The 22,560-nt window shown below is 36.3% G+C and overlaps 1 protein-coding gene across 3 annotated transcripts; it reads left to right on the forward strand.

Moving 5' to 3' along the window:
• The first annotated feature begins 1,579 nt into the window (after positions 1-1,579).
• Positions 1,580-10,877, forward strand: LOC117080496 (tripartite motif-containing protein 49D). 3 transcript variants are annotated; one of them, XM_033205610.1, is made up of 7 exons: positions 1,580-1,770; positions 4,631-5,045; positions 5,330-5,425; positions 7,159-7,389; positions 8,098-8,120; positions 8,982-9,079; positions 10,200-10,877. In XM_033205610.1, the coding sequence occupies exons 2-7, from the start codon at positions 4,635-4,637 to the stop codon at positions 10,697-10,699; spliced, it is 1,359 nt and encodes a 452-aa protein (XP_033061501.1). In that variant the 5' UTR covers positions 1,580-1,770; positions 4,631-4,634; the 3' UTR covers positions 10,700-10,877. The 3 variants fall into 3 exon arrangements, with proteins under 3 accessions (XP_033061501.1, XP_033061503.1, XP_033061502.1); XM_033205612.1 differs by lacking the exon at positions 7,159-7,389 and having other exon boundaries at positions 1,614-1,770; XM_033205611.1 differs by lacking the exon at positions 1,580-1,770 and having other exon boundaries at positions 4,550-5,045.
• The last annotated feature ends 11,683 nt before the right edge of the window (positions 10,878-22,560 follow it).

Raw genomic sequence — 22,560 nt, forward strand, 5'->3', positions numbered from 1 at the left:
CGGGTTCAGGGCTGCCAGGAGCGAGAGGAGGGATCGTTATTCAACAAATGGTCCTGGGATAATTGGCAAGTCACAAGTAGGAGAATGACACTGGACTTTGTGGCATAGGCAAACCTTATTATTATTCAGTGAAACACTCACCTAGGACCTACTGGGAAGGTATTTTGCAGATGTAACCAAAGGTCCTACTCCTGTAACTAGCAAGTGTATCCAGGTAAGCCTGACTTCATCAGTGAAAGTCCTTTAAAGAAAGACACAGGCATTCCTTGAACAACACTTACAATAGCAAATGAGACTCTAATCTTCCAATTGCTCCCTATTGACTTTGGACCAAAGCTTTGAATCATGACCATTGGGATCCAGCCAGCTGAGGATTTTTCTTCCTGACTGACTTTAACAGGGATCTCATACTTGCTCAGGCAGCCCATCAACTGTGGAAACCAATTCCTCATACTTGATTCATGTGAATCTCCCTAGCTGTACATATATCTTATGGGTTCTGCTTTGATTTTTGAACCTTGACAGATTTTTTGAACCTTGGCAGACATAGGGCTGATAGATTTATCTTCACTGTTCTGACACTCTTAACTCTAAGTCTTTGGGGGTTATTGGCAAAGAATTCCTCTGTTAGAAAATATTTGATTAGCCGCTTCTGAAGTCTCTTTTCTTTTTTTAATTGTCACACGACAGCAAAAATATTTGTTATAGAAAGAAAAATATAGTCCATCCCCATCATTTGGATTCTGTATTTGTGAATTAGTATACGTCCTAAAACTTGTTTATAATCCCCAAATTAATTATTATATTGCATTTCTAGTCTTCATAGAACATCATGCACTATGTGGAGAAAAGTATTAAAATAATAACTCATTTCACCCATGAGATTGACGAAGTTTTGTAAATTCAATAAGAGACCTCAAATAAGTGTGGCTATTAGAGTGGTAGAAAACAAAACAAAACAAAAAGTTGTATCTTCCTGTTGAACTTCTCTGGGAATATCCCATAAACGTACTAAAGCAGCATTTAAGGCTGGTCGAGGTGGTTTATGCCTGTGCTCCCAAGCACTTTGGAAGTCCAAGACCACAGGATCACTTGAAGACAGGAGTTGGAGAACAGCCTTGGCTACAGAATCATACCCTGACTCTATGAAAAGTTTTAAAAAACATTATCCAGATGGGATAGTGTGAGCCTGTAGTCCTAGCTACTTGGGAGGCTGAAGCAGGAGGATCCCTTGAGCCTTGGAATTCAAGGCTGCAGTGAGTTACGATTGTACCACCGAGTGTCTCCACAAGGAGACAGTTTCTCTAGAATAAATAAATGTGCCCTTAAAGGAATGCCTGTGCCTTGGATGAAACTCAATAAACAGTATAAAATGCATATTAATTTCTAGTGTATGTCTAATCTGATAGGATTTATGTTACATATGATTCATTTCAGTCACGGTTTTTTAGAATGAAAGAGTGATGATAATTTAATCAGCGGTGCAAAGTTGTGTTCTAAATACTGCATAAACCTAATCATCTTATTCTCAACCTTTCTCAATACTCCACCCACTTAAAGAGGTGGGTGTGGTCTTCAAGATTCTTATAAAAGGGCATAGAAGAGACAAGCTCAGTTTTCTCCAAAGGAGAAGGACCGCACTTAGAGGGAGCTGTATTTTGGTGACCTCTGAAATTCAGTACTGCAGTGAATGAGCTCCTGACCTTGAGGAGTACTTAACAGAATTATTTCTAGAAGAATCATTGTGGGAACCATTAAAAGAACCCAGCAGTAAGTGAAACTTATATTGATAAAATTATGTCTTCTTTCCTTTACAGAATAATAGAATGTTAAAAATATCTCATTATCTTAAATCTACACAATGATACCATTTCTAATTCATACTCTTACTATAGATTGTATGAATTATGAGGATACTAATTGTTGTTATTTTGTGTTTTCTATCATCAATATAGTTTTGTAAAAATTTAAATATCTAGTGTTTGCTGCAACAGATACGTATGCATAATAAATATATGGAGTTGATATTAATACATATAAGTACACATAGATATGTGTAAATATATGTGTAATGAGTTAATTAATATTGTAAAATTGAATTCAGAAGACGTTAATGAATGTTAATCCATTCATTCAGCTTTTAGACATGACTTTAAATTAGTAAGGTAGTGATGAGAGATGCAAAATAGTGAAACTGAAAAAAGTGAAAAAGCTCCCCAAAACATCCTAGTTTAGAAATCAAAACACAATTTTTTGACCAAATGTAAAATTGGATACATGATGGTGGTTGTGATCTCACTTGAGTCTTAATCTTATTAAACTATGACAACTTCCTTAAAATGACTTAGATGACCTCTGGAGAATATTTGCAATTCTAAGATTTTTCATTTCTTTCACTAAAATTCAGCAGTGTTATCAAATAAAGGAGATTAAAGGACTTAAAACTGCCAAACAAAGACTATAGTTTATATATTATTCAGGGCTCTCCAGACAGACAGAATCATAGGATGTATATGTGTATATGTAGAGATACATTCATGAGCCATTTCAGTCAACCACAAACAACACATGGTGGTCACATAAGATTATAATACTAGGCCGGGCGCGGTGGCTCAAGCCTGTAATCCCAGCACTTTGGGAGGCCGAGACGGGCGGATCACGAGGTCAGGAGATCGACACCATCCTGGCTAACACGGTGAAATCCCGTCTCTACTAAAAAATACAAAAAACGAGCTGGGCGAGGTGGCGGGCGCCTGTAGTCCCAGCTACTCAGGAGGCTGAGGCCGGAGAATGGCGTAAACCCAGGGGAGGGAGCTTGCAGTGAGCTGAGATCCAGCCACTGCACTCCAGCCTGGGTGACAGAGCGAGACTCCATCTCAAAAAACAAACAAACAAAAAAAAAAGATTATAATACTAGTATGTTTACTGTATCTTTTCTGTATTTAAATATGTTTACATACTAAATAATTACTATTGTGCTACAATTACCTACAATGTGCAGTGCAGAACATGCTGTACAGTTTTGTAACCTAGGAGCAATAGGCTGTACTGTACACCATAGGTGCGTAGGAGGCTACACCATCTAGGTTTGTATAAGTATATTCTATCATGTCAAAACAATAAAACCACCTGGCTGGGCGTGGTAGCTCACGCCTGTAATCCCAGCACTTTGGGAGGCTGTGGCGGGCAGATTACTTGAGGCCAGGAGTACAAGTCCAGCCTGCCAACATGGCGAAACCTCGTCTCCACTTAAAAAGAAAAAAAGAAAAAATTATCCAGGTGTAGTGGTGTGTTCGTGTAATCTCAGGTACTCAGGAGGCTGAGGCAGGAGATTCGCTTTGCCCTGAGAGATGGAAGTTGCAGTGAGCCGAGATTGCACCACTGCACTCCAGCCTGGGTGACAGAGGGAGACTCCATCTCAAAAAGTAAATAAATAATACCTCCTTACACATTTCGCAGAACATGTATCTGTCCTCAAGCTACACATGATTCTACATGAGAGGGAATTCATCAGCCAAATTTGTTTGCTTGATTATGGAGTCAGAGCAGTTGCAATGTAGCTGGTATCCAGCATCCTGACTGAGCTCAAAGCTGAAAGCCTCAGAATCAGCTTCAGCAGAAAGAAAGAGGAAATTGCCTTTTCTCTGGCTTTTTCCTTTTATCTGAGTTACCAGCTGATTGAATGGGGCCCACTCACATTGAGGGATGATGGTCCCACTCAGCTCACCAACTCCCGTGTCTCTCTCCTCTAGAAACAACTTCACAGACTCACCCAGAAACAATGATTCACCAGTTCCCTAGGTATTGGTTAATCCATTCAGACTGATACCTAAAATTCACCATCACACCATAGAAATATAACTACACCTCTTTGAGTTTAACAAAAATCCTACTTTATGCTAGTTCAGAGTTTGGGTATCCCTAGGAGAAGTTAATTTAATCCACGAGAAAATAAAATGGCCCAATATCTTTAATTATTTTTTTCTCTTCTATTAAACCTAAATTGATTTAATTGCTGGTTTTTAAATTTGCTTATTCTGTTGTTTGGTTGATATTTATTTTGTTTTGGTTTTGGTTTTTATTTTACTTTAATGTTATATTATTTTAAGTCCTGAGATAAATGTGTAGGACTTGCAGGTTTGTTACATAGGTAAACATGTGCCATGGTGGTTTGCTGCCCCACTGTTGTGTCTCCCTCTAAAAATATGTCATAGAACCCTCTGGTCATCTTTCCATGTTTCTTTGGCCAAGGTGATTTTTCCCACTCTCTCATACTCATTTAGCAGTTATGTGAAAGAAGAATAGGAATAACTACAATTTATTCTAGGCCACTTAGAATCAAATCCAATTTCCAGATCCACATTCAGAAAATGGGAAATTGAATAGGTTAGTATCATGTTACAGACAGGAACTAGGAGTAGAAGGGGTTGTGAGTCATCTAGTCAGTAACATCTACTATAAAGCTGTGAGACTCTCTGTGTGAGATTTTTGTTTTTGTTACAGAAGGAATAGTTCGCTGTGCTTTATGAACCCTGTTAAGAGAAGAAACTATGGCTATCACATATCTCCACATGTTCAGAATCTTTTCATCAACTCAAACCCCAAAATGACGCTGCTCTTTCTTCCTCAGAAACATGAATTCTGGAATCTTGCAAGTCTTCCAGAGGGAACTCACCTGCCCCATCTGCATGAACTACTTCATAGACCCGGTCACCATAGACTGTGGGCACAGCTTTTGCAGGCCCTGTTTCTACCTCAACTGGCAAGACTTCCCAATTCTTACCCAGTGCTTTGAATGCATAAAGACAACACAGCACAGAAACCTCAAAACTAACATTCGTTTGAAGAAGATGGCTTCGCTTGCCAGAAAAGCCAGTCTCTGGCTATTCCTGAGCTCTGAGGAGCAAATGTGTGGCACTCACAGGGAGACAAAGAAGATGTTCTGTGACGTGGACAAGAGCCTGCTCTGTTTGCTGTGCTCCGGCTCTCAGGAGCACCGGGGTCACAGACACTGTCCCATTGAGTGGGCTGCTGAGGAACACCGGGTAAGTGATGCCTCTGAACATCTACTTCCATAAAGGACACATGAAATTCCTGTGGGTCTATTTTCTTGGAGATTGGATCAAGCCAACTCTGCCTCCCTTTAAGCAGCTCTGTTTGGGCTTTCTTAGCTTCAAACCTCTGAGATCTGACAAAAAAGAAGGGAAACAGAAGAAATGTCATTTACTAGGGACTTATTTGTCTCTCATTCTGAGCCCCCTCCCTATGAAACGGTCTGCATGTTACTTTATTGTCTTCACTGGTGCTTCAATTCATGGTTCTTTTGCAGGAGAAGCTTTTAAAGAAAATGCAGTCTTTATGGGAAAAAGCTTGTGAAAATCACAGAAATCTGAACATGGAAACCACCAGAACCAGATACTGGAAGGTTAGTCCTGTACTACTCTAACTTCTAACTTCTCCAGGAACTTATGGTGGGCAAACGGGTGACTCATAAAATAGGAACTTGATATCAAACCGTAATGTTTCTGGGAGTCAATAAAAAAAAAGAAAACATTGAGAAAAAGTGGCCTCATTTCTTTTGTAGAATAGTATGACTGTTAGATAGGATTTCTAACAAAACCATTGATGTCACCCAAAGCATGCTGGTTTGTTTTCATACAAACCTGTAGCTATACACCAACAGATTCAAGAAACCGGGCCATCTCACAGCATTCTATATGTGCTGGTTGGATAAATGCTGGGCACAAGATTTATTTGGCAGCCATGGAAAGCTCAAGTGAACCTTCTGAGCCTGGGTCAGCATTAATCTGAAGGCTGGTGGACAAGTAGTATTTGGAACTGTATGGAAAATTTGAGGCAGAAAAAGTGACAGGAGAAATCTAGGGAAACCATGACATTAGGAATCTCAACTAATTAATATTGAATAATACATAACATATGAGAAAAGTGTTGAGAAATGTGGATTTGTGTCTTGAGGGAGACATATAAACCTGACAGAAATATGGGAACTAGTCTCTAAATATAAGGAGAACTCTGAGGACTTCAGAAAAATATTAAAAATGATTTTCTCTGTGGATGTATACTTTCAGGGTATGATAGCTAATATTAGTTTGCAGAAAATTATTTCATAAGAACCTAGCCTATGTTGAATATTAAATTAGAAAGTTTACTAGTATAGGAGAAAGAAAGCATCTTCGTCCTCACAAATCGTACAATCCAAATAAGAGAGGCAAATGGTCAAGATGCAAATATGTGCAATACATGATATGTTCGAGTGTGGTAGGTTCTTTGTTGGAGAATAATCAAGCAGGAAAGTAGAAAAGAACAATAGAGACCAGAAACTGGAGATGAGTGTCTGAGTTTTAAATAGGGTGGTCAGAAAAAAGCCTCACTGAAAAATTCAAATTGAAACAAAATTTTAAAGAGGAGGGGGAACACGAAGGTGTGTATGGATATATATGTGGACCATGAGTGTGTATATATGTAAATGTATATATGCGTGTGTGTATGTGTGTGTGTGTATGTGTGTGTATGTTTGTGTGTAAAATTCTAGTTGGAGAGAACAGCATGTGCAGTAATTTGGAGTTTGTGTATATTTGGAGGCCTGAGGAACCACAAAGAAGTCTATGTTTCAGATTGTGATGAGATAGAAAAAAAATGGAAGGAAATGAATTCAGAGAGACAAAGATGGCCAAATCGTAAATGCAGCCTTATTGGGATAGGTTTTGCTGGGTGAAATGCATTTAGCTGGACATGCTAGTCTAAGGTCATTTCACATAGAATGAGTTTAAGCAACTTGTTTTTCTATTTTTAAGAAATAGAAATAATTATTTTCTTTCTAGTAACTACAGCTCTATACTCCAACTCACAAGCATGAACTGTTCTTATTTTTCCATAAATATGGTTTGGAATAGAGAAATCCAAGTGGTGTTGTTTTTTCTTTTTAATTTCCAACTATCTTAGAAAACACATTATCTTGAATAAATTTAATGTAATTGATCAGATACAAGAAAGGAAAGGAACAAAATTTGTGGATTCTAAGAACTGGCAAGACTGAGGTTTAAACTATAGGATGTTTGAGAGACAAAAGGAATCAGTGAGATTTCATAGTAGATGGATAAATACATATCTCTTTTGACTAACCTATTATCACTGCAGGATTATGTGAATTTAAGGCTAGAAGCAGTTAGAGCTGAGTATCAGAAGATGCCTGCATTTCACCATGAAGAAGAAAAGCATAATTTGGAGATGCTGAAAAAGAAGGGGAAAGATATTTTTCATCAACTTCATTTAAGTAAAGCCAAAATGGCTCATAGGAGGGAGATTTTAAGAGGAATGTATGCAGAGCTGAAGAAAATGTGCCATAAACCAGATGTGGAGCTACTTCAGGTACAAGCTACAACATGGTTCAGGTTTTTGAATATTGACATGTATAGGTATTTTCCTCATGGCTGAAATCCATCTCCCTACCTTTATTTCCATGATGTGTTTCCACAAACACATTTGCATAACTAATGCTACTTTACTGGGAGAATATTGCCCCGCCAAAAGATTCTAGCAGGCCAAAGCTCCCTCCTACTTTATCCACCAGCCACAAAACTCTGTGGAATGGTCAAGGTAACAGCCCCAAGAAATATTCCCCATCTAAGTCAATAATATACTTTGTGTTGCTAAACATGTATAAAATAGTGAGTGATTCATTTACATTTAGGTTAAGTTGAGGACATGGCAAGATCAGAAGTTATGGGAATCTAGGATCTCACTAATATTATTTTTGGGTCCACTCATTTGTGTAATAAGTTCTGGGAAAGATGACTGATTAGGTTATGCGAGGTTACCACAGAGCATAGACCCTCTGGGCCTCTTCTTCATGCACTTCTTTAGAGAATGTCTTCAAGACTCAGACTTTCCCAGGACATTAATTAATGGCAATACGACTAACTAGGTTTTTCATTACAGAAGAAATAGAGAATGCTTTGCAGAAGAGGAGATGGTAGGGAAATAATATCTTCAGAAACTGACACCAAATTTCACACTGAACTTAGTGAAAGATGCATCTTGTGAAATGCACTAATTCTTTCTATTTTTTTTTTACAGGGTTTTGGAGACATATTACACAGGTGAGTGTGTACCTAGATTTTAGCATATGTTCTTTCAGTTTCCACAAATATTAAAACAGGCTCTACCAAAGTCATGGCATAAATGATTAAGATATTGATACTACTCTTTTTTTGCATCTACTTTCATTCCCACACCAGAAAAGACAAGACCACTAAATAAATACATAAATGAATAGTGAAATAGAATTTTTAAAATGTTTATTCCTGATTTTGTTTTATTCCTGAAAAGCCTGCATAGATGAAAGATAAAGTTTTGTTTTGTGGATGGTGAGACAGTCACCAGAGGAAACAGGAGAGAAGTGGGAGAAAGTATTTTAGCAGTGAAAAAGTGTTGGTGATTTGTTGTTTGTACATATATACATATCAGTTAACAGTTCTGAAAACTAGATTGAAAAAACTGTGGAGTGTTAGAACTGTATAAGTCCCTAGAGAAGCTTGTTTCTAAAAAGCGGATCTTGCTGCGTAGAACAAGTTTCACACCCTTTATCCTGAAAAGGAAACAGCAGATGCTGCAGTCTCCCCAGAACCCTGCTATTTCAGACAAAGATCTTAGGAGAGTCTGCCAAGAAGTGGAACTCAGAATTTCATTTCTAAATATTCTCAAGGCCATAAGGCTAAAGAACCTTACATATTTGGGGCAAAAAAAAGAAAGATCAGACTGAATTCTGACTCAGACTCTCCCACCATGCTTTAAAATTCAGAAACTGTAAATAGTAATTAATTTCAAATAGGAAGTAATAATTTTTGAATTATCAAATTTGTGGATTCAAAGGATTCTCATGAAAGGTCTTTCAAATACAAATAGTGATTTTTATTTATTTTATGACTGTAGATGTTGTAACTGCTGGTTTTTCCTTGCAGGAGTGAGTCTGTGCTGCTGCACATGCCCCAGCCTCTGAATCTAGAGCTCAGTGCAGGGCCCATCACTGGACTAAGGGACAGGCTCAACCAGTTCCGAGGTAAGTCTCCACCCACAGGCAGCACTCCACTTTAAATATTATTATTGTTAGGATCACATAGGTAATATTTCACCCTTTATCAAATATTTTACTTCTTTATAGCCATAAGTGAACAATATAATCATGCAATCCTTTTGTATCTGTGTCTGTATTTATAGCAGACTTACAGCATTAAGTTTGAAAGATAGTGAAAAACAAATACATTATGGCCTCATATGTACTGAGTTACATAATGGGAAAAAGGAGTAGTGTAGCAAATCTTAAAAAGAAGCAAATGAAACAATGCTCAGAATGAAGGTGAGTTATTTAATGTTAAATACAAAATTTTACATTTCTTTAGTGTATTCATTTGAATAGCTAAGAACTGTTCTTTTGGGGAATATAGTTTACTGGAGATTCTTGGGTTTTTTTTTTATTTTTTTAAATGGTTATATATTATGTATTACAAAAAAATTAGTTAATGGGTAAAAATAAAAAGAAGAAATCATTTTGTGAAAACAAGTAAAATTACAAACAAAAAGAAGTTCAGTTTAATTGCAATATGAAAAGCGGCATGTTAAGTCTAAAATCCAGCTTCAGCCCCGAGCTAGCATTGAGGACACAGAGAGACTGGTTTTAGCTGTTCAAATGAATGCACTCAAAGATTTTGCAGAAATCTGCTTTAAATTATCACTTATGACATGTACTTATAGATTTTTATCCAGTTAGCTAGAGCAGTTCTTGCGTAAATGAAAGTCTTCACATTCTTTCCCAAATGATAGCACTAGTTTTTAAGAATAAGAAACGTTTCTAAGTAATGATCTTCAAAACAGTATAGCATTTAGGGTACATAATGTGTAAATTTTGCTTTGAAAATTGGATTGAAAGAAGTTGGTTTTACATTTCTCTCTCAATATGTAAGTTTTCAAAACATTTTTAATATCTGTGGTTAGCATTTTGTCTTGTAGATAATATTAATCATCTCTATACTTTATTAGAAGTTGCAAGCAAAATTGTCCTTGTGACCTTACATTTCCTGGTAAAGTAACTTCTTGATAGAACAATTTTTCCTTATTTACACATGTCTATGCATGTTTTCTTTCTTTCTTTCCATTTATTTATTTATTTATTTATTTTGCAGTGGATATTACTCTGCATCATGATGAAGCCAACAGTCATATCTTTCAATATGGAGATTTGAGAACCATTTGTATTGGATGTGACCATCAAAATGTGCCCCATACCACTGCAACACCTACAAGTTTTCTTGCATGGGGTGCTCAGACTTTCACCTCTGGCAAATACTACTGGGAGATCTATGTGGGAGACTCTTGGAATTGGGCTTTTGGTGTCTGTAATAAGTATTGGAAAGAGAAGAATCAGAATGACAATATATATGGAGAGGAGGGACTCTTTAGTCTTGCATGTGTTAAGAATGACATTCAGTTCAGTCTCTTTACCACCTCCCCACTTGCACTGCAATATGTCCCAAGACCTACCAGTCACGTAGGATTATTCCTGGATTGTGAAGCTGGAACTGTGAGCTTTGTTGATGTTAATCAAAGCTCCCTTATATACACCATCCCTAATTGCTCCTTCTCACCTCCTCTCAGGCCTATCTTTTGCTGTATTCACCTCTGACCAGTGACAAATCAGAAATGTGTTCATTTGCTGTGGGAACCGCTCTATCCCAGGAAGCCCTCTTCATTGTGCCTTATCAAACAGGACAAATAGGTTCTGTTTTATGTCTTCAATTGCCTTCTAATGTTATTAAAACTCATTTATTGTGTTACTATTAAATATGGTAAAAACACTAAAAGTATGTGTATTGGTACTTTATTAAATAATTTTTGAAAAGTCATTATTAATGATCATGGCATAAAATATATTCTCTGTTTTTTTTCTTTATTTCTGAGTGTCACTGAGTGAAATAATAGATGACAGACATGTCTTAATGAAGTTAAAATCAATGGAAGAGAGGCAGGATCTTTTGCTTCATGCAAAAAACTTAGAGTGAAGTCTCAACGATAGTTAGGAAATGTTTTTCTTTCTCTTTATCTAACTATATCACACTTATCTATCATGTTTAATTGTACTAATCTATCCTTTGAGTTAATATTATTTGACCTTCTATGCTGGGCTTTATTTTCAATTCTCACTACATATATAAATAATCCTGCATTATTAGTGTGCTCTTCTATGTTGAAATACACAGGGTGATCAGACCAATGCTGGATTAACTGAATATTTTTTTAAAAAGTAACTAAATATTGACTCCTACCTCAAACCATACACAGTCATTTCCAAACAGATTCGAGTCCTGAAGGTAAGGGGAACATGATGCAATATTCTCATAAGGATTTCTTAACCAGGACAAAAATTAATAATTAAAAAAATTAGTTGGTTTATATTAATAATGATGACTTCTCTGTTTCAAAACACATGATACAAGAAATAAAATGCAAATGAATAGTGGAGAAAGATATTCACCTGAACATACATAAAATAACATACAATACATGTACATGATGAATACTTAAAATGTAATAAATAAAAGACAATGAACTCGATATAAGATTGGGTAAAATATCTGAACAGACACTTTACAGAACTGGATACATAAATAACTGACCAAATATAAAAATGTGCTCACTTTCATTAGTCTTATAAAAGTAAGAATTAATCCACCAGTTGTACCACAGTCCCCCACAAGAATTACCAAAATTTAAAGACACATAACATTGTGAGCTGTCACAGATACAGAATAAATGAAATTTATTCATGGCTGGGGAGATATAAATGAAAATTATTTTTGGGAAAACTGACTATTCACATTCCTTACTCATAGGCTAGATATTTGAATTCTAAAATATAGTCAACTGATTGCCTACATATACTTTAAGATATACACAATATTGTTCAATGCATCAGTTTTTATAGTAGCTTCAAATTAGGTACAAAATATTCTTCAACACTAGAATGGCTAAATTGTGGTGTGTTTATACAAAATAATCATATAAGATAGAGAGTAAATAACTCCCTGAATGCAACAAAACTGATGTATCTCAGAAACAAGTTAATAAACATTTGTCAATTTAAACAATAAAATTGAAATTAAGAAAGGACTATTCCATGTAAATACAAGCAACTGTAGGCTCTTTATGGATTCCATAATTACATGAACATTGTGGAATTATAACTTTTAAGACCCAAAATGTCCAATAATGCATAAGGTAGTAGAATAAACAAGGGAGCCCAGGCATGGTGGCACACATCTCTAATCCCAGCACTTGGGGAGACCAAGGTGTGAGAATGGCTTGTGGCCAGGAGTTCCAGACCAGTGTAGGTAACATAGTGAGACTTCATCTCTACTAAACATTCCTTTAAAAATCAGCCTGGCATGATGGCACATGCTATAGACCCAGCTACTCAGGGGGCTGATGGATGCAGCGGGATGGCTCGAGCCCAGAAGATCCAGGCTGCAGTGAGCCATGGTGGTGCCTCTGCAGTCCAGCCTGTGACAGAATGACACCCTGTCTCAATAATAAAAAAGTCTAATAACTTGACATAACATAAACCAATATATTATAAATGCTCTAATTACAGATATTTCAAACATTAATGTTATTTAAAATAACTGAGAAAGCTGGGATAGTTCATGTTTGCTTAGACAAGACAAAAGTGCCCTGGGAAGTATTTTATTACAAATGTGATATGCACCAGAATCTGCTGTGAATAGTCTCATGTCTGGACGATTTTTTGGATATCCAGGTAAGCAGTAATTCTTGGGTGCCTGAAGCCTAACAGCTGCATATTCTGTGTGTATTCTCTGGAGATGTCTTCTCTGGACAAGTCTGATTTTTAAGTGATTAGACTCACCTAAGACCTCACTTCATGAGGTTAGCTACGTTCTGGAGAAAGAAGTGGAAATGGAAGATTAGGTTACACAGAAGGGTGTAACGTTGGCTGATTGGATTTATAAAGTATAGACAATCATGCCTGTGGGCTTACAGCCCAACAGAATCTAGATGACTCTGGGGTGAGATGTAAGAAACTTGACCTGACATACGTTTTTCAGAGATATTACAACCGAAGCAATTATTTCATTAAGTAATGTTTTATTCCACAAACAATTCCCTTACAATTTTAAAAGTATGCTTTATTGCTCAATTTTCAAACTCTGAAATTTCAGATCTATGTTTCCATTCTAGATTTTTTATTCAATCTTCAAAAAATGTTTACTGATGACAATAGACAAGGAATTGGAAATAAATTACAGTAAACAATAATAAACAAATTCACTCCTACTAGAATATCCAGACTAGTGAATAAGATGTACCATAATGGAAGAATCACACAAGTACATACAGAATTAGAATTAAAACTACAAGCTCAACAAAAGAGCAATAAATGCCGTGAGGGTCTGTAATGGGAGGGAGGTGCTAAATGCTGGATCACACAAGACTTTCATGAAAATATATCAGAACTGAGATCTGAGGGATAGGAGCACATTAACTTGGCAAAGGAGCTAGAGAAAAACTTTCTCTGCAGTGACAACAGCAGATGCAAAAGCTTCCTGGGTGGAGGAAACCCAATGTAGTTGAGCTCAGGGCCACTGAAGCTAGAGTAACAAGAATGAGAGTGGTCTGATGGAAGATGAGGCTGCAGAGGCAGGTACAGGCTTCAGAACATGGAAAGGAGGAGTTCTTTAGAAACTATGGGAAGCCAGTGAAGTCTCACTCTACTTTTAAAATATATCATTGCTAAATAATTCTCCAGTCATTATTTATCTAAATATGTACAACTATAAAATATTGAATGAAATAAGCAACACATCTTTGGAATTCTCTCATACAAAAATGCACCTAGGCACTTAGTTGTGTTTCAAATAATTTTATATACAACCATTGGTGAACTTACTTGCACAAAATTGTTTTCTTCCATTTACTATTTTATTACTATTTTTAATGGTTGATATATGCAAAAATAAAATGTTTTTTGAGCTATTATACCATTATGAAAACATTTATATTAGATACTTTACATCAGTATATACGTATGAACACAAGACTACCCATTCCAAACCATAGGACAAAAACCCTTTGAAGATTGATTAAAAAGTCTTCCATTTCTGCTATGACACCACAAATCTGACCAATAGAAGTATGCTTGTATCTTTCCACGATGTGCTAATTCTAGAACACTTGCCAGATGTGAATTCATCCGAGCATATGAATTGAGTCTGTTACAAACCTCATATAAACATCAATATAAAAATTGATGTTAAAAAATATCTTTTATTAGGCAAAGTGAATTTTAACAGCACAAATAGCAGGTAATTGTGAAACAAAATACAGATGGACCAAATCCTACTTTCAGAACAGTAATGATCTATTGGATCTAGAGATTCTAATGAAAGATCAGTTTGCACCAACCAGATTACAAAGACCTGTAGTTCATTTATCTCCTATCACAAGGCCTGAGACACATGAGGAATCTTATAAAGCCAGGATGTAAACAGTGACCCATCCATCTAGATGGCTACATGGATTTTGCATATGTCAGGCTGGTGTCAGCCTCCTTTCAGATTTTGCCATCTCAAAATTCTGAGTGGTGCAGAGTAAGTTTCCTACTAACAAACAGTGATGAAATCCAGATTCACATCATTGTGGTTGGTGGAATACAGTTGGTGAGCCTTTTCACCAAAGTTGCTGTAAGTGCTACTTGAACATCTAGAAATAGGTATGAACACTGGCTTAGGGAAAAAAGCCCAAATCAGTTTCACCAGGTCATGTGCTTTTTGGATAATATGAACAAATTTTTGTTAGCGGATTTAGAAAAGACAGACCTAAAGCCAGTTTTTCACCTGACATTGTCAACACACTGGACAGCAAGAATTTGAATGCAGCAGCCATGAGATCCTTTAGAACTGAATTTCAAATGTACATTTGAAAGTACATTGTAATGTAGCTATCTTCAGAACATAGAGTATTTCCTAACATGCCTGGGATGCAGATATTGCTAACTATCTTACTAGGGATAAAATCATCTAGTTTTAAAATCAACCGGTCAAGTGTTACTCTTTAAGTGGTGCTCAAGAAACCCAAAGGGAAGGAGGTGAAGTGGGGAAGTGGCTGGGCAGGGAAGATCCTGCTGACTTGGTGGAAAATGGTGATTCCTTTATGTTTTCCATGTTCTCAGAGAATTGAAAAGAAGCTCATTACATTTTAAATCCTGAAAGAGTTTCATGTGGTAGGTGATGAGTAATACACAGGCTTGTGACTTCTTGTGAATGTGAGTCTACTGCAGAATAGAAGGCCACTACATTCTGAGTGAGCTCAGATAGCCCCCTTGGAATAGTGAAAAGCTTTCAAGGGCTTTTTAGACAGATATTTATGCTCTGTTTCTACTGGAATGTATCACCTCTCTTGCACAAATGTCATCCTCGACAGAATGATAACAATTTTATCTGTGCCTTTCAGGTATGAATAGAGGTGATGAGTCTGATAACGGAGTACTAATTCCTCTGTAGTGTTGTGTTCTGACCCTTGCACTCTACTCTACAGTCTAAAAAATGTTTTCAGAGCCCAAACGACACATATACATGTTAAAATCAACTTCCGAATGTTCACGCACATGCAAAAAACCCAAGCAAAACAAAACAAACAAAAACACCCTATTTGCTCATTTATTGAAATGGTATTTAATTATAAGTCTGTGTGGAGAGAATTGTCGTCTTACCACATTGCCTTCAAATCCACAAACCACAAACACGGGATATCTCTTCATTTACTTATATTTTAAACATTTCTTTCAATAGTGTTTTGTGGTTTTTAGGCACCGAGTTGTGCATTTCTCATTAGCTTTATTTCTAAGTATTTGGTCCTTTGTATAATATTTAAATACTTTTTTCATTTTATTCTCACTTTTAATTGTTGTCTAAGAAGCATGAATGACTAAATCTCTTTCTCGTTTCACTAGTACGTCTAGCAGTTTATAGATTTCAGGGAATTTTTAACTGCACATCATGTTATGCTTATAATGCAATTATCATAGCTTTATTTCTATCCAGCCCTCACATTATTTATTTCTTTTTCTTGTCTGGTTGCATTGAAGAGGATACCCTGCAAGGTGTTGAAAACAAGCAGTGATAGCAGAATTCACCTTTCATTTCCATTCTTGGGTAGAAGCTTTCAAATTATCCATTAAGTAATGTGTTACTTCTAAGATTTTATATTCTTATTAGATTGTGAAAGTTTCCATCTATTTTAGTTTTTAAATAATATCTTTAAAATCATAAATGACCATTTAATTAAATCAAATGTTTCCCTTCTCTATCTACAGGAACAATAATATGTATTTTGTCTTGTTCATATAGTGATTCACATTTATTCCACATTCTGATGTTAAATTACTCTACTGTCCTAGAATAAGCTCCACTTGGATATGATGTATTATGTCTTTGTCTCTCACAAGACTTGATTAGTTAATAACTTTTTGAATTGTTGCACCTATATTTGTGTTAGAGTCTGTACTGCAATTTTCATTTCTTGTAATACATGTGTATCAGGATTGGGTATTAAAGCTATAAGCTTGGGCTGGGCAAAGTGTCATCCCAGCACTTCGGGAGGCCAAGACAGGAGGATCACTTAAGCCTAGAAGTTTGAGGCTGCAGTGAGCTATGCTTCTGCCACTGTACTTCAGCCTGGACAACAGAGAGAAAAGCTGTCTACAAAAAGAAAAAGAAAAACAAAACAAAAACAAAAACAAAAAGTCATAAATTGGGAAGTAAAACATTTTTTCTTATTCTCTAGAAGGATTTGTCTAAGTGTGTTATTTCGTTTTTAAGTGTTTTCAAGATTTCACTGAAAGACGTCACTGGAGTTTTCTTTGTGAGATTTTTTGTGTTTGTTTTTTAACTAATAGGGTGAACTATTAGAATCCAAATCATATATTTCAGTTTTCAGTGTTTTCTTTTGTTAGTTTTTATCGGATGGTTTTTCAAGAATTTTCTCATTTCATTGAAATTGTCAAATGTGTGGGTATAAAGTTGTCCTTAAAATCTTCTCATTGACTATTTAATACCTGGATGACCTGTGTGTCTGCCTGTTTACTCTTGATTTGAACTCCCTTTTTCTGTTTTTAAAATAAGTCTTGCTTGAAATTTATCACTTTAATTTACCTATTTAAAGAGCCTGCTTTTGACTTTATAGATTTTATCTATTTTATGATTTTTAACCAATTTTCTGCAATTCTTTTTTTTTCCAATTTTTTTTAGTTTTTTTTTTTTTTTTCATGAATTTCCTAGCATTTGTCTGGTTGTTTGGGATAGACTTTTCTTTGTTAATAACACAGGCATTTAATGATATACATTTCCTTCTTAGCATTATTTTAATTATATTTCAAATATTTTATTGTTAGGTATCTCGAATATTATTCAATTAAACATATTTTCATCACTGGTTTTCTTTGATGAGGCCAGTCATCAAATGAGGCCAGCCAATGTTACCTTTTTAAGTCTACGTAAAGTGGCTTTATAAATCCCTTTTAATGATTCATCATTAAAAACCTGAAATATATTAATTACAATGTTGTTTTCTACTTTCATCTACAATAGCATATTTTGCATGAGTTTAAAAAGTTAAAGACTTTTTTTAAAAAAAGGCAGTAGCCAATGAAGCTTCTCTCTTCTATAAACATTGAGTTCATGCATTTGCAAGGGAATTATAAAAGAAATGGAAGGGAATACATTTTTCTGGTGATATTATAGAACAAGTAGAAACAACTGAAATTAATTTAAATGAAGTAAAATACTTTAACCCAATATATCCAAAATGTTTACAACATAATCAACATTGCAAATATTAATGAGATGTTTTATATTATTCTTATTCTTATTATTCTTGACGCAGGGTCTCACTCTATTGCCCAAGCTGGAGGATGGCAACAGGATCCTGACTAAATGCAGCCTTAACCTCATGTGTTCCAGCAATCCTCCCACCTCAGCTTCCTTAGTAGTTGGAACTAAAGGCGTACGCCACCTTGCTTGGCTAATTTTTTCTTTTTTTATTTTAGGGAGGAGGTCTCACCATGCTGTTAAGTGCGCTGTCAAACACCTGGACTGAAGCAATTTTCCTGCATTTGCCTCCCAAAGTGCTGGGATTACAGGCCTGATCCACTGCACCCTGCCTTTCTTCTTTTCATACTAAACTCTTGATATCCAGTTTGCATTTTACACTTATAGTCCAATTGAAAATAACATTTCAAATGTTCAGTATCTACCTGTGGCTTTCCTATTAGATATGTGGAATTAGACAAACCACCCATCTATCTAGGAGACACCTTTATTTTCTAATCCTTAGCTTACAGCGCAATTTTCATACATTGTAGGAAGAAAGTCCTAAGCCTACTTAGGTTTCGGAAGAAAAGGGAGATTGGAACTCACTTTCTTTAAATTCAAGTGTTTAGAGAACTGTAAATTAGAGTCAAATAGAGAAGACCTCATTGGTATAATTTTAGAGGGAAAGTTCTCCAAGTGAGCCAGGCTAGATGCTTTATAATTTAGAACTCACTGGTGGTTGTATGTTGGCATTCTAATGGTCACCGCGGAGGGTTTTGGTTTTTTAATAATGTGGAAGACTGAATTCTGTTACTTACACTTTGTGTAGAATTTCCACAGTCTAGACACTTTTCTTAAAACACCTACACTCTTTTTATTTTTTATTTTTTTAATTTTCTAAATTTAAACTATGCATGTATACACTCTTAACATAAGATTAGTTTATTGTAGTTTCAAAGGCAAAACCTTGTCTTTTTGATTGGCTTTACATAATTGCATAATTGCCTAATCTATTAAATAAAAAACTTCTACAAATACATGCCAATGATACATAACTACATCAGTTATCTGAGGTTATTATTTGATATTACTTTTTTTTTTTTTTGTGAGACAGAGTCTCACTGTGTTGCCCAGGCTGAAGTGCAATGGTGTGATCTTGGCACACTGCAACCTCTACCTCCTGGGTTCAAGCGATTCTCAAGCCTCAGACCCACAGAGTATCTGGGACTACAGGTGCATACCACCATATCTGAATAATTTGTGTGTGTGTGTGTGTTTGTTTTTAGATGGAGTTTTTCTCCTATTGCCCAGGCTATAGTGCAATGGAGCCATCTCAGCTCATCACAACCTCCACCTACCGGGTTCAAGCAATTCTCCTGCATCAGGCTCCCTAGTAGCTGGGATTACAGGCATGCACAATCACGCCCAGCTAATTTTGTATTTTTAGTAGAGACAGGGTTTTTCCATGTTGGTCAGCCTGGTCTCCAACTCCTGACCTCAGGTGAGGTGCCAGCCTTGGTCTCCCAAAGTGCTGGGATTACAGGTGTGAGCCGCCGTGCCTGACCTAAGTTTTGTATTTTTAATAGAGACGGGGTCTTACCATGTTGGCCAGGGTGGTCTTGAACTCCCAACCTCAGGTGATCCACCCACCTTGGCCTCCCAAAACGCTGAGATTACGGGCATGAACCATTACCGAGGCCAGCCAGTGTTACCTTTTTAAGTCTACATAAAGTGACTTTATAAATCCCTTTTAATGATTCATATTAAAAACCTGAAATATATTAATTACAATGTTGTTTTCTACTTTCATCTACAATAGTATATTTTGCATGATTTTTTAAAAGTTAGACTTTTTTTAAAAAAGGCAGTAGCCAATAGAAACATTGAGTTCAGTCAAAAAAAAATGTTTTTCAGATTGGATTTTTTTAGGCACTTGGTTTATACATGTTTTGTTTTAAATAATTGCTTTTTTTCTGCTTGTAAACTTTTTAAAGTTAAAAATATTTTATAAAATGGAACGGAAGAGTTCCCTGATTCCCCTTGCAGGATATGCGACAGGGGTGTGGCTGGCCTCTTTGGTTGCCTGGCAGCTCTAACGCCAGGTGGGAGCATGCAGACGGGCAATTGCTTTTGGCTGTTCGTCCCCTAGCAGTTTCTGGTGGTGAGTGCCTGCCAACCCCCGTGTTACAAAGCTGTTTCAACTTTGCTATCTGCAGACGACTTTGGGTGTTAATTAGTTCAATGGACCCTCTGTCTTAACTCAAGGGAGGAGAGCCAGTGTGACAGGTTTATGTATCCAGAGCTTTTACCCACTGTCCCAAAAGAATTGGGATCACATGCAGGCTCGAAGAATGAATGAAATATTTTGTTGAGTGGTGGCGGTGGCTCTCAGCAAGGTGGATGGAAAGTCAGAAGGTGGACGGGTGAAGGATATCATTTTCCCCTGGAGTTCAGGCACCCAGTGGCGGCAATCTTCTCCGACCGCCCCTGCTGAGCTCCCCTTGGAGGACAGAAGTACCTCCTCTTCTCACTTTCTCTGTTACTTCATTCCACGGTCTGATTTGCTGGTCTGCCGGTCTGCTGGTCTGGACATACAGCTGCTTGTGTGTGTGCTCGCTAAGATCTCAGGTTTATATGGTCAAAGGATAGGGGGCGTGGCCGGACAGAGTGGTCTTGGAAAATGCAACAGTTGGGCACAAAAGCAGGGGTGCCTGTTCTCACTTAGGCCCTTGGGCACAGGCTGGAGAGTGGAGCACTCGGCAGGAACCTGGCACTTCTCTACCCAGCACTTTCCTGTCCCCTTCTTGCGGACAATGGATATTTAACCTGTATTACATGGTTTTATAATGTATTTATTTTAAAATATGATTGAAGTCTGCTGAGAAAATTATGAAAATATCTGTTTAAGCTAAATCCTATTATTCTGTATATCAAAAGGGGATGCACAGGATTTATGTCACCTCCACATCCAAGTAGAATATGACAGGTGTAAGGAGGAAATACTTGAATATGTAGTATTCATAATCCTTAATTTACTATGAACAACAGTTTCACATTTGCTAATTTCTACTGTCATTAGATGTTTCCTATATTCCTATACTCAATGAGTAACCTGTGGATCCTGGTGCTAAATCCAAGATTTTGTAATTGTAAATATATTTATTTACATTTGTATCTTTTGTACTGTTCTGTAAACTTCACACTGCAGCATTGCCGTACATTCATAAGTTTTCAAAAATTCCCCCCACTCCTCTTTCTCCTCTCTTCTTCTTTCTTCTTTTTGGTACAAGCACAAGTCACATAGCTTTGTTGACTCATGTTTGGGATGCTGAGAGCAGAAAGTAGAGCCACAGGAAGGAAGATGGAGAGAAGAGCTGAGGGCTCTCAATGCAGGTCACCTGCCAAAATACTGAGAAATACAATGTATTAAAATCATGAAGTTACATGATTCAATTGTTGTGAAACAAAGAAATGGGAAACAACGTTCTTTCTCTGCTGCATATGTATTATTTGAAGCATAGACAGAAATACTTGAGGCTAGAATTTATATTTGCCTGCTGTTGTCCAGTGAAGATTTTAGTATTACTTACTAGTACTAGAATGCTGGGTCAGAGGCAAACTTATCTGTAAGGATTTTAATGCATTTTCCCAATAATATTCTCCATGAAATTTACACAAACATATCAAATGGTATTTGAAGGTACCTATTTCACATTGTCAGAATATTCGATAATATCACTTATTAATCCTGTCCAATTTTATATTTTAATAATGATGGCTCACTTATCATGATAGCTTGTCATTGAAACTTGGGAATTACCTATTTTCAAATGTGAAGGATGGTACATCCCATATGGTTATGGAGATATTGATCTTATATTCTAAACATTAGATACACATTACATTATGAATTGCTTTGTAAATATATAATTGTGTGTCTATGGCATGTATAATTACTTTTCTCAAAATTTCCTATCGGGGTGTCAACAAGTGCATCTTTGTATGAGTGCAGAAGACAAAATGCAGAGCAGCGCTTCCTCTTGTCAGCTCTCAGAGCACCCTGCATACTTATGCACAATGGCACTTTCCTATTCATGTGTTTAATAACTGTAAGCTTCTCATGACAGATGTACTGTATTGTTTACCTTTATACCTCTACCAAAAGATATAGTTCCTGTCATTCTGTACATGATTCTAAATAATGTGCTTATTTTGCCATTTCTTAAGATAGTTGATTTTATGAGAAACAAAAATTTAGCTCTCCAACTTCATCTCTTCCACATACACATATTCTCTTTTCCTCAACATCTTAATATAGTTACATCATAATTTATCATAAGCTTATATGCTTACATTACATATTATTTTCAAAAAGGAAAATCATAACATTTTTGTTTTCACTTTCTATGGGGTTTAATCCATTTGAATAATGTGGCTTTCTTTAAACCTCTCATGAACTCATCTCCAAACTCATTGAGATGAAAACTTTTTCTCTAGATATACAAACATATCCATTAATTCTTCAATGTTATGAAGAGATTGTTTTGCATCATTCAGGTTTAGAGTAGATTACAGCTTGCCATCATTGCTACAATTTGGGGAATCCATTCACTTGCTGATTACCTTAATCTTGCTGAAATTATATCAGTTTTACCTTTTTTGA

This window comes from Trachypithecus francoisi, unplaced genomic scaffold (genome assembly GCF_009764315.1).
Source record: "Trachypithecus francoisi isolate TF-2019V2 unplaced genomic scaffold, Tfra_2.0 Lachesis_group8, whole genome shotgun sequence".
NCBI classification, from domain to species: Eukaryota; Metazoa; Chordata; class Mammalia; order Primates; family Cercopithecidae; genus Trachypithecus; species Trachypithecus francoisi.

Bases quoted from the DNA above. Each gene is read 5' to 3' on its own strand.
- LOC117080496 (XM_033205610.1), top strand. From the start codon at position 4,635: ATGAATTCTGGAATCTTGCAAGTCTTCCAGAGGGAACTCACCTGCCCC. The intron at 7,390-8,097 runs GTACAAGCTACA...TTTTTTTTACAG, and splicing joins CAGATGTGGAGCTACTTCAG to GGTTTTGGAGACATATTACA. The intron at 9,080-10,199 runs GTAAGTCTCCAC...TTTATTTTGCAG, and splicing joins CAGGCTCAACCAGTTCCGAG to TGGATATTACTCTGCATCAT.